Source organism: Crassostrea angulata, chromosome 3 (assembly GCF_025612915.1).
Source record: "Crassostrea angulata isolate pt1a10 chromosome 3, ASM2561291v2, whole genome shotgun sequence".
NCBI lineage: Eukaryota > Metazoa > Mollusca > Bivalvia > Ostreida > Ostreidae > Magallana > Magallana angulata.
This window is the reverse complement of record NC_069113.1, coordinates 4211082-4230968: the sequence shown is the minus strand read 5'-3', so window position 1 is coordinate 4230968 and position 19887 is coordinate 4211082. Positions and strand designations below refer to the sequence as shown.

The 19887-nt window shown below is 35.2% G+C and overlaps 2 protein-coding genes across 2 annotated transcripts; one reads left to right on the top strand and one right to left on the bottom strand.

Moving 5' to 3' along the window:
* Positions 1–1751: 1751 nt before the first annotated feature.
* Positions 1752–7561, top strand: LOC128179089 (uncharacterized). Its single transcript, XM_052846585.1, has 7 exons — positions 1752–2191; positions 4629–4727; positions 4974–5132; positions 5279–5409; positions 6746–6881; positions 7044–7173; positions 7390–7561. The coding sequence occupies exons 1-7, from the start codon at positions 1880–1882 to the stop codon at positions 7485–7487; spliced, it is 1065 nt and encodes a 354-aa protein (XP_052702545.1). The 5' UTR covers positions 1752–1879; the 3' UTR covers positions 7488–7561.
* Positions 7562–7996: 435 nt separating this feature from the next.
* Positions 7997–19836, bottom strand: LOC128175778 (pre-mRNA-processing factor 39-like). The gene is made up of 15 exons (XM_052841619.1): positions 19719–19836; positions 18717–18856; positions 18494–18619; positions 18147–18262; positions 16699–16857; positions 11629–11827; positions 11379–11489; positions 11088–11252; positions 10854–10980; positions 10513–10721; positions 10142–10201; positions 9676–9860; positions 9170–9256; positions 8786–8900; positions 7997–8314 (listed from the first exon to the last, which is right to left on the bottom strand). The coding sequence occupies exons 1-15, from the start codon at positions 19768–19770 to the stop codon at positions 8252–8254; spliced, it is 1914 nt and encodes a 637-aa protein (XP_052697579.1). The 5' UTR covers positions 19771–19836; the 3' UTR covers positions 7997–8251.
* Positions 19837–19887: the final 51 nt, after the last annotated feature.

Here is a 19887-nt window from a genome sequence, read left to right as displayed (position 1 = left end):
TTAAATTTACAATACCTTTACTTACTTTGTAAAGCTGTTTTTTCAAGCAGTGAGCCAACAATACCATAGTATTTATGCTGTAAAAACTAACAGTCAATAATATAACGTCTTTTTTATGCTGTAGAAGCTAACAGCCAATAACACCTTCAGATTTATATTTATAAAAATTAACAGCCAATAATATTGTCTCGTTTATTCTGAAGAAAATACAGCCAGAAGTACCGTCGTATGTATGCTGTTAAATTTATCAGCCGATTATACCGCAATATTTATGCTGTAAATTTAACAGCCGATTATACCGCAATATTTATGCTGTAGGAACTAACAACCAATAATGGGACTCAAAAAGGAGTAACATATCCATTGCTAATATTGTAATCCAGGTTGAAAAGGGTTCTCTATACATCATTTCTCACTAACTACATCATAGTACATGTATCTTATTTTTTGCTGTTCTTTACTTTTCTAAAGATGTAAAAACCGCAATAAATGTAAAAGGGGAGTAGGATGTTTCACACGAAAAATTGAGTATTACCTCTACATGTAGCTCCACAATTTTAGTCGCATTCACATTGGAAACCTAGCTGTAATGATATTTGCGTTATTGGAATCCGGGTTATCGGACCTTCGGGTCTACCCCGAAATATCATACCTTAAGGTGGTTTGGAATATCTCAATGTTGTGACGTATTATATATCGAAATAATAAAAATAAGTATAATTTTTAAAAAATAGTTTCTTTCCCAGTATTGCTACCTATTAGCGTAGCGTAGTGGGTTAGAGGATTCACTACGGATATGTAAGTCGAGAGTTCGAACTCTGCTTGGGCTTTTAATAATTTTTTTTTCCTTTTTAAAAATATTTTTTAACGTACTTTTTGGTATAAAAAAAACTCCGTCCCGAGTTTTTGCTTCCATCACTTTTCGCTTGATATTTCGATAATAATATATACCTTTATGCTCAAACTACGTTCATCCACTAATATGAAAAATGTCAAAATTATCTGTTTTGAAACGCCCCCTCTACCGCTTCAGGTTTAAATACGCATCCAAAAAATTGAAAGTCTACGGAGATTTTGTATTGCATCAGCCATTAATAAGCCCGGATGATAACGTTGAAAAATTGCGCGAGGTGGCTCGAGTACTTCCGAATGGAGAAAAGATGTAAACATTTCCCATTATAAATCTCCGTAAGAAATTTGTTTTCCTTCCTGTAAGTTTTTATGAGTGAAAAGGGATAATTTGTCAATGAAGTTATCTTGGATATGTTTCATTTCACAGATTTCAACTGTACTTCTTTTACAGGTATGTGTATTTTTATTAAAAATCATCAAAAAGTGATGGAAGCAATAACTTGGAACAGACTATAGTATTGTAAATGCATGTATTAAAAATTTCAAACCGGTGAAAGCATTTTATCTATAATGTACTTTAATCCACATTAGTATCGACAGATGTGTCATAACACCTTAACTTTGAACAGACTCGACAATACTATATACTAAAAACCAACAACACGCCAATCATTTCGCCTTCATTAATGTGCCATGCCTGTTTCCGACGTTTCATAAATTGTTTTGTTTCTCATAGTTTTGTTCTGTTAATAAACTTTCATGCATGCCCAATATATAACGTATTAGGGTCGCAGCAGTATCCTTTATTAGTTTGTTCAACAAATAATCAATTTGTTTTGACAAATCATAAGTTTTCATATAAATTCGGGTTCGAGTAAATGTGTACATCGGGATCAAGATACACAATTTTAAGTTACAAACTCATCGCACCTGTTGCAAAAGGAAGGAAAGAAGATAGGGAATATCGATTTGTTAACGTTAATTATACTCAAATTCTGAGAGAGGAGAGACCAAATAGAGGAACACCATGCCGGCCGACAAAGAAACTTCACCAACTACTGAGGGCGAAGAGAAAGAAATGAGCTTAAAAGAAAAACTAGAATATTTTGACAGAGAAATTCGTCTGCTGCATCAGTTTTGCATCAACTCCGGGTACAGCAAGCAACAGATACAGCAGTCAGCAGAGCCGTTTTTACGAGCCACTGATTCCTTAGCATGGCGGAAGACGAAGAAAAAAATGATTTATTTTGGAGTCATTATAGCTGTTCTGGCATCTTTGTATCATTTTAATCCAGCCTTCAAGTTAATAGCTGCTATATGCAGGATCACTGCAATTAAGGTAGGTCACTATTCAGTAAAATATAAGAAGTGATCATTTTCTCTCTTCATTGCAAACTTCACTTAAAATTCTAAATTTTTATGGATAATCAGCAATCTCTCTCTCTCTCTCTCTCTCTCTCTCTCTCTCTCTCTCTTTCTATCTCTCTCTCAGACCAGCCCAGGACTCTAACCTGGGTCCTCTGAATCTCTAGTCTGAGGTGCTCTACAACTGAGCTATCTCAGGGTGGTGTTCAAACTCATCACATACCTTTCCTTTGCATATGAAGAACATCACCCCAAGTTCTTTAATCTGGCAGGAGTTATAACCTGGTAGAAATAATAATAGAACAGACCAGGTTTTGAACCCATTCCTGCTGAATCTCTAGTAACCTGCAATGCAACCGGTCTGACTGTTACATAACTATTATTATAATATATTTAAAAAAAAGTTATGTGTCCTAACAACTATTATGAAAAAATCCCAACTTTTTTGTGACACAGGTTGAAGGATGTAGTAATAAAATGAACATATATAGGAACTGGAATGTGTTGAAAATTGCACAGAAGATCCCATATTATAGGTTCAATGTTGAAATCAATTTTTAAGTCATCTGGACAAAAAGGGGGACATATATGTCACTCAAAAGAAATCAGGGTCTTAATGTCATATTTATTAAAATGATACTCATAATCATTTCTAATTTACAATATGGAAATTATAGATTTTGTTTAACCATAAATATTACTTCAATGAGCATATTTTAAAGTCTGAAGAAGGAAAACATTAATATATACACTGGTATTGTGAATTTGCTTCACTGTATACATTATTTCAATGTAAGTTACATAGAAGTTATGGCTAAATGAAAGTAAATCCTGAGCATGACACCAGAACTTCACTAAGAAGTTCTTATCTACACCATGTCATTTCTTAAAGAATTACAAATTTCATAACAAAACTTGTTCAGTTCATCATCATGTATTGAAAGAACATAGTGTCATTATTTTAGTATTGAAAATATATTGGTAGTCTCAGGATCAAATAGTGAACCTTTAATTCCTTGGGATCCTTAATGAAAGCCATCTGGGTTTTCTTGTTATTATCTCCAATTTTCCTTAATGGTCATTCCTTTATCATAAAAATCCCACTAGATTAGATTACCTTTTTTCCTCTCTAAAACTTTCATTGTAAACAGGAGCTGGTGAGTTGTAACAGCTGTAATTGATCAGGTGCTCTCATGCAAAGAATTAAACATTTCTATACTGATAATACTCCGTTCTATTTCGACACTTAGAATGAATTGGATGGTTAATAATGTATTAATCAATATAAATTTAGTGACAGCTGTTAATATTCATTATTGATTAATACCCCACACACTAAATTAAGGTACAGTGTGAACTCTTTAAAATTGTGTATTTATGGAGAATTGTAAAGAATGTCACATGGGACTCAAACCTACTTCACAACATCTGTGTTCATACATACCAGTTTATGTTGAAAAAACATACACTGTTAATAACAAATTAAGGTGGTTTATAGGTTACTGAAATTTCAATGTGGATGAGATCAACTTATTAACAATAAAATGTTTAATTAAAATTTCTTTTATAGGTAAAATTTGCAGTATGTACAGTAAAACTTGCTTAGTACGAACACTGATATAGCATAATCTCAAACATAGCTAAGTTTTGTGGAGTCTGCGGCAAAATTCTTGATCAATTTTATGGTTATCAGGAATTGGACCAATTGATTATAACGAATTTACAAATATTGCAAACTAATTTTAAGACTTCCCGTAGAGGTGAAAAATGAGGAATTAGAGATGTTATGAGCGAAGTGAATCAAATGGTTCCAAGGAATTTGCTATATTGAATAACCAAGTTTTACTGTAATCACAATTATTATTCCATTCAGTTCAAACAAAATTGTCAAAGACAACATATAAATTATGCAAACTTATTTTCCCGATCATTTAACTCACATGAAATGGAGGTGTCCAATTCAATAAATAAATAAATGATAGAATAAAAAAAAACCACAAGATGATTTAATTACTTTGTGCCAGGTTGAGACTTTTGATTTCATGAGATAAATAATTTTGTAAATGAATATTTTCATGGATTGGTACAAAGCCTGAATCACATGGTTACTGTTTACCAAAAGTTGATATATATGAAATACGTAGTTGATATGCTAAGAGGACCACACAATCGCAGGAGGCAGATGTTGTAATTATAGTGTGACAAGAAATGGCAATAAAGTACATATCACCTAGAACCATTCTTTGCAGATATAATTTAGAATGAATATGTTAACAACTTTACTGCAGATGAAATACATGGGTAGAATTCAGATTTCAATGATGGAACTAAATCAAAAGTTAACCTGAGAGTCGTGTTGCCTGCAGGTTACTTTTTCCGTGCATACTTAATGCGTTTCTTTGTGTTGACAGTTGATTCCTGTGTGGGACTGGACAAAGGTTCACCAGTGGGAGTGTATGGTTGACAACCCTCTCTACGCTGGGCTACAGCTGACGGAGGAGGACTGTGATGTAGGTCACAGGACAGAGCAGATAACTCTTGTTATGTAGTCTCAATATAAAAGAGTATGAATGCTAATTCAATGCAGTAATTTGTAAAATAGTAATTTAAACTTTACAATTTTCAAGTTGGTTATTGGTAAGACAACTTGTTTGCCATTTATTTGTAACATTTGTGCTGTTTTAAAGGAAAAAAAACATTCAAATATTTTTTAAATTTGTTGTAATGAAATATAGATGTTAAAATTGTTAATTTAGATTTGTAAAGACCTTTTGACTGTGGAGAGAAGAACGGGCCTGAGTGCTAGGGATTTCACGGAGAATTATCTGAAGATGGAGCTCCCTGTAATTGTAGAAGATGGAACTAAGGACTGGCCAAAAGAGAAACTGCAGATAAATATTCATTCCATCTACAAGGTTCAGTTTTCATCATAAAATAATCCATTAATATAACAGAAAGGAAAATCAAATATATTAAAACCAGGTTTGGATAGATAGAGAATATTTTTTAATGTGGTGTATTTGTTAGAAACTACTATTAAAAATGATAACATTTATTCCAGGCTTACAAAGAAAATAAAGCTCTGTACAAGAACCCAGTATGTGGCTTCCATTCAGATACAAAGTATGGCGGCCTCCATGTGTTCTTACACCAAGCCGTCAACTCAAACATGGAGTCCTACTCAGCAGACTGGTAAGTCCCTCTCAATCTCACAAAGGCTGGCAAGTCCCTATCAATCTCACAAAAGCTGGTAAGTCTTGCTCAATCTCACAAAGTCGAGCAAGTCTCTCTCAAAATCAGACTGGTCTCACTCAATCTCATACTCTTGAAAGTCTCTCTCAATCTCACAAAGATAGGTAAGTCTCGCTCAATCTCACAAAGAATAGTAAGTCTCTCTCAAAGTTAGACTTGTCTCACTCAATCTCACACAGACTAGTAAATCTTTCTTAATCACACAGAGACTGTTAAGTTTCTCTCAATCTCACAAAGACTAGGAAGTCTCTCTGTGTATCTCACTCAGTAGGTGTTAGACTTCACAATCACTTAATAGGTATCCATTCTTACAAAGACTGATAAGTCTTACTCAGTAGATATTGAGTGGTAAGTCTTGTTTAAAAGATATTAAATGATTAGTCTCACCTGATTAGTTGTGCTCAAATCTCACAAACATTGGTAAGTCTTATATAATAATAGTATTTCTCAATAGGTGTTTCATCTCACAGAGCTGCAAGTCTCCACAATTAAGGTAGTCCATCCATAACTAAGGTGAATTTAACAATTTTGATTGATCTATACTACATCAAATACATATATTGAAGCTATTATGAGGCTGACATAAACCAAACTTGGGTGTATGTATGTAGTCAATTAAATGAACTTTTTACACTTAAAACTTTTTTAAACAGTTGTCTTCCCTTTAGGAAAATTTAAAAAATCATTTTCTGAAAATATGTATGGTAAGCTATAAATTATTTTAGCATATTCGACGACGGAGAAAGCTTTTGCAACATTTTACCAAGAGAAATGTGAAAAAATTACGTGTACTAAAGAATTATTTTTAAAATTGCATTTTTCCCATAGACTTCAATGTTAACTTCAACATATGATAAATTTATCGAAATTCATTTTTTTTAAAGATTTTAAAGGTGAAACTTTATTATTTAATAAACCCCTTAAAATCACACTAAGATTTTAGTGATCAAACTTGCAATCTATTAGATATGAAATATGATAGTTATGGATGGACTACCTTAATAACAAGATTTACAGATCTCGAGTGTTAAAACAAAGCACAAAGTTAAACAAGTTACTTATAGGGTTTTTGTTTTTATTTTAAAAGAGAATACAGCATCTTGATCGGGCAAATCAGCTTATTGCTTAAGACTTGTTGGTAGTCACATCAAGATTACATGTAACATCATCTGAGGAGTTTCCCTCAATGGAGTCGAATCTCACATGATTTTAAGTTAACCTAAAGTCTAGTTAGTCTCATTTAACGAAACAAAGATCTGATCTTGTTCTCTTTCAGGGAAAACTGCATGAAAGACTCAGCAAAGGCATTCAGAAGTTTGTACCAAAGACCATACTTCATGCCTCAGACTGTGGAAATTTCTGACACAAACTGGATTTTTGTTTCAAAGGGGTCATTGGAACACCACTTCGATGTAATAGAAAAAAAAGAATTTGATTTTTTAAAGAAATTAAAATATTTATTTGACTACAAGTTTGCTTTTGCAGTTTCCTTACAGTTAAAACAACTGTACCATGTACATATACAAGTGTTTTATTAAACTCCTCCATATTGTATGTATTTAATGTATTGTTAGATTCCCCTCTCTACACCCCTGTTGATGCTGATAGCTATGAAGGGTCAGTTTGAGATTGCACTCTCTCCCAAGGACCCCTGCACCAAGTCCTGTGTGGATGTTCCAGCCAAGTTACATCAGGGAGAAATCAGTAAGCATGACCTAAACATGACCTAAACAACTAGGCCAGCTAGTAATGGAAGGGACAAAACTCTCTACTCTGTTCAAAATACTTGGCTAGCTAGTAATGGAAGGGACAGGACTCTCTACTCTGTTCAAAATACAATTTCTGTTGGAATTTATGTACATGTATATTTCTAAAAAGTTTACGTTTCTTTGACAACTCATATCCTGTTGTTTCTTTCAGTGATTATCACAATGGCTGATTTACTATGGCTCAAGTCCTACAGACCAATGGAATCAGGAGAAAATATTCTAATAGGAGTTGGAGGATCCTATGAATGATGTAGTCAATGTGAACTGTTGCAACTGAAATCCATTTTCAACCATACCAAAATAAATGAATGCATAACAAAGTAGTTTTCTTCATCTAATATTTTTGTATATTGAAATTTCAGATGATATAACAGGTTGAATAGTTAAAGTTGACGAGTCAGTTTTTATTAGGTTTAGGTTGTTTCTGTAGTCATAAGCCGTGAAAAATTCAGATTTTCAGTGAAACATCAACATTTAGAATACCTGGTATATCCATTAAAAAAGTCATAAAATTAGATAAAAAATAATGATATATAATTGTTATATCCAGTGTCATCTTTCCTTACGTAGTAATTATCTGTTTTAGGCTCAAAACTGAAAATACTGTTCTGTATAATATTTTGTCATTATTCAGAAGGTATACTGGTAATTATTGCCCGAAAAGTCAGATGCTGACAAGCCCCTTAAATTTCTTTTCGCCTGTGATTCAAATCCCAATAATTTTTTTTAAACTTAATAACAACTGAAAACTCTAAATGTATAATCAAAACAATTTTATTTGTGAATCTCTCTGCATTAGGAGAACATTTTATTTCATAAAAACCATGATGCAGGCTTAAAATACAAGTTCATCAACACAACAAAATAGAATGTCATACATCTACAAATCACAATTCCTGTCTTCTTCATAAGAGTCTATTTCCTGACGCACATATTGGACATAAATCACAATTTAATCATGAGAATCTGATGAGCAATGATGAGTGATGAGTACGCCCAGTAGCTAGCTGCTTTCATGAGGGGTAGTAGTGCTGTCCATAGCCCCACTGCTGGGGAGGGTAGGAGTAGCCACTGTTCTGTAAATGAGAGGTACGGATTTAATCAGACATCCAATATACAGCACAAATAAAATAAATAGCTTAAAAATTAAGTTACAAGTTCAGTTCAAATGGAAATTTATTTACTGTACTACATAGGACTTCCAGGACCCTAGATTCAACTCCTGAAGTCTACTTACTGCACACAACCCCCAATGACCCTATTCTCAACACATGAAGTCTACTTACAGCATACAACCACATATTCAACTCTTGGGACCACATATTCAACTCTTGGGAGTCTACTTGCTGCATATAACACCTAATCCTATGTTTTCATAACTAGAGTCTACTTGCTACATACAAACCCCAATAACCCTATTTCTAACTCTTTTAGTCTACTTACTGCATACAACCCCCAATGACCATAAATTAAAATCTTGGCATCTACTCAAATTCAATGTTAAAGACCCCCAGAGACCCTATATTCAACACTTGGTATCTACTTACTGCGTAGGACCCCCAGTGACCATAGTATGGGTCCACGGTTCCTGTCATTTGACTCTGATCACCCGATCCGTTCTGTGTGGCTTCTACTTTGGGCCGTTTTTCGGCAGGTTCTTCACTGAATGGCAAAAGATTACATGAAAACCAAAAATCAATCTACTGTGTAAAGATATACCACATCAAGTTTTGGGTATTCAAGCTTTCAGAGCACTGATAAATCCAGTAGAAGGTCATACCACATTCTGTTGTGGGTAACTTAACTTTGATAGTAGTGAGTACATTGTACAGACACATTGTACGATATTTTCAATCCAGGTATGTGAAAATGTTGGTTTAATATGAACTACTAATCTGCTCTATGAGATTTGTCAGGAACCAATCTCTTACCTAGATACAGCATCACTGGGCCTCTTCTTCCTCTCATTGTGGAGATCCTTCATCAACTTCTGATGTTCATCATAGGATTCCTTCAATCTATTAAATACAAGACATGTCTTAATTGCTGTATGAAAATTTCTTAAGCAAATATAACTATCTTCAATTGTGAATTTCATCATTTGAGCAATGGTATGCAACATTTATGCCTCTGAAAATTAAAACATGGGAATAAAAAGCCTAAAACTAAGTGGGTGGCTTGTGTGACACTCAAAAGTTACAGAAAGAATGTTTCTGCAAGGAAAGCTGCACCATGCATATGGCACAGATAGTCTACCCCCTGCCAGGAAGTTTTATTCATTTAATTCAAAAATATTTTTCAGAAAGAGATTCAGGAGCTTATATGGAGTTGTAGATTAGAGGCAAAAGTGCCAAACAAGAGCAGTGTCAGAAGTTGCAAACATAGAGTAAATTGTATCAAAAATTAAAGCCAACTCGCAAAGTTGGAGGATACATACGTTGTGATACTAGCACAGAAGTCCTCCAAAAACTCCAGCTTGCGTTGAGACATCTTGGCCTTTGTTTCCAGAGGAAAGTTCTCGCAGTCCAAAATGGAGGCAAAGATTTTGATGACATTCTCCTCACTGATTGGTCGACACTGGTATTCCAGATCTAACAGCTGCAGGTAGAGCTTTATGTTACCCTGAAAAATACAAAACGCCTTCCATACAAAGACCTTGTCTATACATTCTGGGCTGTCATCACCATCAAGCTGTCCTCTGTAAGACGACAAGATTACAAGACTTTGTTTCACATTAGCATTACCTCAGAGCTGCCAAACTCATAAGCTTTAAAGGTTCCAACTGAAAATAATGATCAACATGATAAGAAAGATAAGTAACCTGACCGTTTAAGCTGTGCTTATTATTTTGCTACACACTTGGCGAGTGTCTGATTTTTCTGATTACATGGGATTAGTCTTACCCTATCTTTTTCAACAGCAGACTGAAGAGTGGCCCGTGCCCGTTCTGTATCTCCAATTATCTGAAAAAGAGGAGATTTTGTAAAAACCATGTTGGCAACACCATTTCAAGTCATACATGTAACACACAACATAATAATACAGTTGCACACATATATCTGATCAGTTAGAGCTATATTCAACAGTACCATGATAAACATTCAAGTTCTTCATAAGAGCTGCCATAATACATGATTTTGGTTATCTGTAAAGGAAATTACAGTGACATACAGAGAAAAATCAGCAGTAAATCCAGTGTTAGAGTAAAGCATACACACAGCAGTGTCTAGGAACTAGGCCCTGCGGTGGTTGCTGGTGAGCGGTGCTCCCTTACCTTTAGGAGATACCGGGCGAACTTGATGGAGAAGAAGGAGGAGATTTCTGGCTGGGAGGCGCCGTTGATGTACTCCTGGAACAGAGTCTCGGCCATCGCTGTGTTCCCCTTCCGCCGCTCTAAGCTGATCTTTCTCATATTCACCATCACCAACCCAGGGACATTCTTATCCAGTTCCGACAGGATCTGTGACGCTAGGTCATAGTTTCCTACAAAAGAAAATTTAGTATGAACACTATGGTAATTTTACACAATTGTACAGTTACACACCATAAAGTTACAACTTAATTCATAAAATCATAAAAAAGGGGTAGCAAGAGTCCAAGGAATAATTTGCATACCATGTCTTTCCTCAAAAGCTGCCCATGCTAAACTTATGTACGGTTTCTTTGGAAGATGGATCCTGCAAGCTCTCATGTACACTAAACGAACAGCCTCAACGCTATGGTCCTCCATATATTTGGCATACTAAAATGACAGAATATTACTGTTCTTATTTCACTATATACAAACTATACACAGATAACTATTTATCTAGTTGATTTGACATGTTTGTTTTAGTAAGCAGATTTTACCTTGAGCCAGAAGTCCTCATACAGAGCTGTGGCAATCATACACCGCTCAAACAAAATCACCACCCTCTCATGGTCCCCAGCCTCTATCTCAAAATCCAGGTAGTCCTTCCAGTTCTTCAGCTGGGATTTCTCCAGTGGTTTCACATGAAAATATGGCCGCTTGATCTACCAACATTCAAATACATACATGAACACAATGATATCAATTATCTTTAACTTTGTGTCAATTTCATTTTTTAACAGCACAATGCTGATGTTAAATGCAACATAAAAATGCAATGAAATACTTACAGCTTCTTCAAAGTTCCACCTTTTACTGACTTCATCCTCCGTTTTTTTAAAGATCTCTTCCCTAACACTGATGATTCTGTCTCGGAGTTTTCCAGCCTCATCATCATCACTCTTCAATACAATACAATACAATTATACTGTGAATTCAATCAACCTAAGCATTACTGCTCTTCAAAATATAAACTGGGTCTCCATCACCAATTAAAAGGAAGCAATGTCAGGTTGTTATCATTAACAAATCCATACATACTTTTTCTCCCTCTATTTCCATTCCAGGTGGGGCATCTTCCCCTGGCGGTCCGACTTCTCCTGGGGGGCCATCATCTCCCACACCTTCTCCCTCTGGATTCAACTCTGATGTCCCAACCACAACCTCCTTACGAAGCTGTAGGAAGTTGTCCAGGGTAAGGATTTCTTTGGGATGATGGGAAAGAACATGGTGTTTGAAACTACAATATAAGTTCAGAAGTTGTCTACACAACAATCCATATCTATATTTATACACAGGTACACCCTAAATTAACAAGAGGCCCAGGGGCCACATCGCTCACCTGAGCAACAATTGCCTTAATTCCGATCAAAATAGCATTACAGTATCAAAATATCTTGACAACTAAGTACAGTAGATCTTGCTAAAAAAAATTTAAAATCTGCCAATTTTTATCCACCTCTTTCTTTTGGTAAATACCAAGCCCCTTTTGTTGTTGTAACTGTAAGATGATTTTTCTCTTTTCCTATATACCCCCCCCCCCACTTTGTTGCCCCACTTTTCTCTAGGGTATCATGGTTTCATCAAACTTATATCTGCATAACCTGTGCTTTCACACTAAGTACTGAGTTTTGGACCGAAAAACTTTCCCAGAATATTTTTAAAGATTTTCTCTATATATGTAAAAATCTAAACCGCCATCACGGCCCCGCCCTACCACTAGGGACTGTGATTTTGAATTTACACTACCCGAGGATGCCTCTACACAAGTTTAAGCTTTTCTGGCCAAATGGTCTTTAAAAAGTAGATTTTTAAAGATTTTCTCTATATATTCCTATGTAAAACTTGATCCCCCAATTGTGGCCCCACCCTACCCCCAGGGATCATGATTTGAACAAAATTGATTCTACACTACCTGAGGATGCTTCCATTCAAATTTGAGCTTTCTGGCCTAATAGTTTTTGATAAGGAGATTTTTAATATATATTCCTATGTAAAACTTTATCCCCCAATTGTGGCCCAACCCTACCCCCAGGGACCATGATTTGAACAAACTTGAATCTACACTACCTGTGGATGCTTCCATTTTAATTTGAGCTTTCCTGGCCCCAATAGTTTTTGAGAAGAAGATTTTTTTAAAGATTTTCTCTATATATTCCTATGTAAAATTTGATCCCCTTCTTGTCACCCCTCCCTACCCCCGGGGACCATGATTTGAACAAACTTGAATCTACACTACCTGAGGATGCCTCCACACAAGTTTTAGCTTTTCAGGCCAAATAGTTTTTGAGAAGAAAATTTTTGAAAAATACCAACAAATTTTCAATAATTCTCAATTATCTCCCCTTTAAAAAGGGCGTGGCCCTTCATTTGAACAAACTTGAATCCCCTTCACCTAGTGGTGCTTTGTGCCAAATTTGGTAGAAATCTGCCCAGTGGTTCTTGAGAAGAAGATGAAAATGTGAAAAGTTAACGACGACGACAGACAACGGACATATTGTGATCAAACAAGAGGCCCAGGGGCCACATCGCTCACCTGAGCAACAATTGCCTTAATTCTGATCAAATTAGCATTACAGTATCAAAATATATTGACAACTGAGTACAGTAGATCTTGCTAAAAAAAATTGAAAATCTGCCAATTTTTATCAACCTCTTATTTTTTGGTAAATACCAAGCCCCTTTTGTTGTACCTGTAAGAAGATTTTTCTCTATTCCTATATACCCCCCCCCCCCCCCCATTTCATGGCCCCATTTTTCTCTAGGGAATCATGGTTTCATCAGACTTAAATCTGCATAACCTTTGCTTTCACACTAAGTACTGAGTTTTGAACTGAACACTTTCCCAGAATAGTTTTAAAGATTTTCTCTTTATATTCCTATGTAAAAATTCAAACCGCCATCACGGTCCCGCCCTACCACTAATGACTGTGATTTTGCAAACTTGAATTTACACTACCCAAGGATGCCTCTACACATGTTTAAACCCTTTCTGGCCAAAAATTCTTTAAAAAGAAGATTTTAAAGATTTTCTCTATATATTCCTAAGTAAAAATTCATCCCCCATTGTGGCCTCACCCTACCCCTGGACTATTATTTAAACAAACTTGAATCTATATGATCTGGGGATGCTTCCACTCAAATATGGCCTTTCCAGGCCTAATAGTTTTGAGGAGAAGACTTTTAAAGATTTTCTCTATCTATAAAAATTCATCCCCCATTGTGACCCGCCCTACCCCCAGGGACCATGATTTGAACAAACTTGAATCTACACTTCCTAAGGATGGTTACATGCCAATTTGAGATTTCTTGGCCAAACATTTTTGAGAAGAAGATTTTTAAAAGATTTCCTCTATATATTCCTATATAAAACTTGATCCCCCAATTGTGGCCCCACCCTATCCCCGGGGACCATGATTTGAACAACCTTGAATCTATACTATCTGAGGATGCTTCCACTCAAATTTGAGTTTTTCTGGCCTAATAGTTTTTGAGAAGAAGATTTTTAAAGATTTTCTCAATATATTCCTATGTAAAACTTGATCCCCCAATTGTGGCCCCACCCTACCCATGGGAACTATGATTTGACAAACTTGAATCTACACTACCTGAGGATGCTTCCATTTTAATTTGAGCTTTCCTGGCCTAATAGTTTTTGAGAAGAAGATTTTTAAAGATTTTCTCTATATATTCTTTTGTAAAACATGATCCCCCTTTTGTGGCCCCACCCTACCCCAGGTGACCATGATTTGAACAAACTTGAATCTACACTTTCTGAGGATGCTTCCACTCAAATTTGAGCTTTCCTGGCCTACTAGTTTTTGAGAAGAAGACTGGCTCAGGTGAGCTAAAAAAGGTTAAGTTTACAATACAATAAGTTTCTGGAAGAAGAGACTTTGAAAATTTTCTTAATAAATATTGACAATTTTTTTTACTTTTTTAATCTTTAGTTTTTAAGATCTGTGTACAAACATAGAATTGTGAGCAAATCTCTGTATCTTGCTTATAATTCGAAGCTTAACACTCAAATATGGTTAGTAAATAGAAATTGTACACAATTAAAACACAAGAAACATGCACTATAACAAATAAAGAACACAATTTATTTTTTCGAAATGAATCATATATATACATGTACATGTATATACCTACATATTTCCGACAGCGATATCAAACTCTATTTAAACTGAATAAACTCGAGAAAAAGCCGAGCATCTCAACAAAACCTATTGCATTAATCTACCATTACGCAAAATATAATGCCGAATTACCGATAGAATGAATTGTATTTCAGTACTTTTTTGATACATCAGATTTTGCTTAATTTGCGCAGGTAAACAGTTAACTGTTTGATTTACTGAAGTCTCTGTTTGATTTGATACGTAAAAATCACGAAATACAGACGATAGTTCCCAGGTTACAAAGCATAAATAATAAAAACGAAACGAAAATCAGAACAAGCTAACACCAACGTCATGTGTGAAAACTTTCAACGCGTTGAAATATTTAGCCTCAATGTACTACACAAAATCGGCACCAATATATTTTGCATGTTTCAAAAATTTCCCATCATTCGCGAACTGTTGCACAACAAGCAAATTCATCATAGTCAGATCGACCCTTTTTCGTATAATGTCATGGCTGCTTTAAACAAAGAACCTCGTTTTAGATGTATGGAATACGAGACTTGGTAAAATGGGTACGCAAACCCGGGCCGTGGCAAAATAAAAGCCGGGGCAGATCGGCAATCGTCAATTCCAAATACGCATTATTTTGCAGCAATATTTACAGCATATACAAATATACTGGTCCATCATATATCCTGAAATTTTAATGAGATTGGCAGATTAATAACTGCCAATCTTTTGTTTTGCCCAGGCCAAGTCTTGTCTACCCATTTTACCGGATGCCGAATCCGAAGCTATTAAACTGATTGAAACACGCCTTTCCTTTATTATTATTTTCGTAATAACTCAGATTTGAAACAGAATTAGACCTTAATTTTTGCAATTTATATTTTCCTTCCCATAAGGATAATTTATGCTAAACTACGTTGAATTGGAATCAGTAGTTCTTGAGAAGAAGATTTTTTAAAATGCACCCCCCTTTTTCTACAGTTTCAAGGTTTTCTCAGCTTTGAATACAGATCGGACTTTTATTTCTGCAATTTATATTCGCCCTCCCATAAGAATGCTTTGTGCCTGGTTGAAATTGGATAAGCGGTTTTCGAGAAGAAGCTCAAAATGTAAAAAGTTTACAGACGGACAGACAGACGGACAAAAAGTGATCAGAATAGCTCACTTGAGCTTTCAGCTCAGGTGAGCTAAAAAGCTCACTTGGGCCTTTGGCTCAGGTGAGCTAAAAACCCTAATCAAAGTACTGAAGTACTGACGGGAGTTGATTTTATCGATTATTATTTATCTTAAAATCAACGATCAACTTTTCCGACAAGAATTTCGAGAAAACCTCTTATGAATCATGTTGTGTTATATTAAAAAATAGAATTGATTTCATCAAACTATGTATCGGTATTCAAAAGATTTCAAAAAGTGTAAGGATCCAACCACTAATGAACTCTAGTCTCGTTCAACTAGATGCTTGGCTGTCTCCGTTAATCTCCAACAAGTAAGAGATACCAGGTCACATGATGGCTTGATGCGACCTCTACATATAGACTGACTCTCTGCTTGTCGGATATGTACGGAGACAGCCGATGGCTGAACGAGACTATATTTAACTCTGGCGTAGGAATACATACGACTGCAATAAACTTCTAAATTGTTCGTACTATTTAAAATCTGACTATTTCTTAGGTATTTATAAATAAGTTTCCTTTAAAAAAATGCTTCAGCCTACATTACATCTAATTTATCAATTATTTTCAAGAACTAACTCTTGTCAGCGGTGACGATTGGTGCTTAGGTCCAAACACTGTTTTAGTCTGTCGGATTGCCAGAGTAACTGCATAGGAGAGTTGATTAAAATCAACTCCCAAAAATTAGAGAATTGTTCAGCTCATAGAAGTTACATGTATGATTACTATGATTTACAAATATAAATACATGTTCTTTTAGAACTCAAAGTTTTTTTTTCAAATGAACAAACTCATACTTTTCAAAATGATGACTATACAGTTGAGTGGGAATTTGTAATATTCGGTCATATAGAGCTGTCTTCTTAATGAGGTTTTCCTCCCAAGAAATGTATGTGTCCCAAAGTTTGTCAGAACGGAAATCTTTACCGCAAGCATTGACAGCCTTCTCAAAGACACTGAAAAAACAAGATATCTGTGAGCCAATGCTCACTAGTGATACCCCCGCTCTGATGTGAATATGCAAAATAAGCAAAGTCGACATTTAACAGAAAGCTGGCATCCGATTGGTACAGAAATATATCCCACAATATAGCATGCCTAAACAAATAGTGTGTTAAAATTTCAAGCATCTGTGATAAACAGTTGCTGAGAAATCTTCGAGGAAAATTTGTTTGAAAATTTTGGCTAAAATAAACAAAGTACTCATTTAACAGGAAGTTGATGTCCGATTGGTACAAAAATATATCCCACGATATGGCATGCCTTAACAAACACTGTGTAAAAATTTCAAGCATCTGCGATAAATAGCTGCTGAGAAATCTTTGACGGAAATTTGTTTGAAAATTTTGGCTAAAAATAAACAAAGTCGTCATTTAACAGGAAGTTGACGCCGATTGGTACAAAAATATATCCCACGATATGGCATGCCTATACAAATATTGTGTATAAATTTCAAGCATCTGCAATAAATATTTGCTGAGAAATCTTTGACGAAAATTTGTTTGAAAATTTTGGTTAAAAAATAAGCAAAGTCGTCATTTAACAGGAAGTTGACGTCTGATTGGTACAAAAATATATCCCACCATATGGCATGCCTATACAAATACTGTGTAAAAATTTCAAGCATTTGCGATAAACAGTTGCTGAGAAATCTTTGACGAAAATTTGTTTGAAAATTTTGGTTAAAAAATAAGCAAAGTCGTCATTTAACAGGAAGTTGACGTCTGATTGGTACAAAAATATATCCCACGATATGGCATGCCTATACAAATACTGTGTAAAAATTTCAAGCATCTGCGATAAACAGTTGCTGAGAATTCTTTGACGAAACTTTGTTTGAAAATTTTGGTTAAAAAATAAGCAAAGTCGTCATTTAACAGGAAGTTGGCGTCCGATTGGTACAAAAATATATCCCACGATATGGCATGCCTTAACAAACACTGTGTTAAAATTTCAAGCATCTGCGATAAATAGTTGCTGAGATAAATGCGACGGAAATTTTTGTTACGGACGGACAGACAGACGGACAGACAGACAGACAGACAGACGGACGGACGGACAGACAGACACACAAGGGTAAAACAGTATACCCCCTCTCCTTCGGAGCGGGGGTATAAAAAGAAGAAACTCATACAACATCATATCTTAACTTGATTATCTAGTTAACATATATGCTCAAGAATGTGAAAAATGCCAAAATTTGTTTTGGGGCCATTTAGCATGAAATAACATTTCAAGAACATACCCACGAATTCCTTCCTCCCCATTTTCTAATTTTCCAAACTCCTCTGTGTAAAATGTTATATAATGCAACCAGAGCTCCACACTCAAGGAAATGGCTTTTGTTCCTCTTTCAAACACCTACAAATCAATGAAGAAATGATATAAAGCATTTGCTTTTGAATAACGTTCAGAGAGTAATAGTAAATTATGATTATCAAAGATCAAAGAAATGTTACATCCACACTTTGAAAGGATTATGTTAAAGATTTGTGAACAAATAAGTTCTGAGAGAAAAAGTCAATAGTTTAAAGTGTAATTGCCACTATGTGGGTATATTTAGAAGCTTCTTGATTAAAAGAAACAAGTTACCTCCAAAGCCTTCTCTGCTCCAGATTGTTTCTTTTCCATATCAGCATACTTCTTCCAGTAGCCATAGCAGTATGGATAATGCTCAAAGAAAGCATCATAAGCTTTTCTGGCTTGATCTAGTTTCTTCTACAAATATCCATAAAGTTGTATATGAATTATTCATCTCCATCTTTTAAACAGATTTCAAACTACAAACATTTCCAGTTGTTATAGAATCTCTCACCTCCTGCTCCACATACTGTAGGAGGTAAGTCCAGCCGGTGAAGTCCCCTGGGTTGTCCCTCACTGCCTTCCAGTACTTGTCCAACTCAGTGTTCACTTCCTCTCCCTCCGCTTCATATCCCTCAACTACTCCCTGAACAACTGTAAACATATCAGAAACATTTGAAAAGCAATGCCAGCATTCCTTTTTTGTATTCTCTCCTTGTCTTTATTCAATTCTGAAAAGGATTGACATCTGGTTGATTCACACAGATATCTGTCACATTTTGGGTTATTGGCAGGATATGATATTATCTTAATTTTTTAAACTATATTTATGTTTATTCTGATTATACTAATACTGTGATCCATTAGGCAATATGAGCAGTTTATTCACAGCTCTTAATTTGTACTTTAATTTCACATGAAAAATAAACCAGCACTTTATTCAATGAATAAATTAATAATAAATTTAAATGTATTGTACATCTTTTGGGAGCGCATTTTGATATGTCATGAAGGAAACAGATCAATACTGGCAGTGAGACACCGTTTCGTGAAAAAGAGCCAAACTTTTGTAAATGATCCTCAAACTAATGACCATCAACTACTTATTTGGAGTTTTGCCGGTTTTTCTATAACTAGTTACGTTTCAGACAATAATTCGAGTTCTTATGTAAACAAGTAAATTCCTGTGTAGGCAATCATAAATGTCATGTCCTGCATAAAAATATTTGTCAGATATGAAAACTTCCACTATTGACTGCAACACCTTATTGATGATGACTTTGTAATCGTCAATAACATAAAAGGCAAAATACAAATAAATGTAAAACAATTTGACTGCATATAATTTTTAGACCTCTTTTAAATACCCAAACAATATTCTCACATACATATAGCGAAAGTAGAATGATAAATCCAAATCTCGCATCATCAACGTTTATAAAAGGGTGCATATGGTACATAAACCAACAATAATTTTATATTTTTAACTGTTTCTGCAACGACATTGATACTTTACCCTGATGCTCCTCGATTTCTTCTTTAGCTTCGTCGCCAGACATAAGCGACATTTTCGTACCAAACCGGAAGTAACAGCTGTGGAACTCTTCAATGTTTTGATCAAAAGTTGGGCAAGTCAGTGAAGTCTCAAGAGAAGTATATATGAAGGGGGAACGAAGGAAGATGCG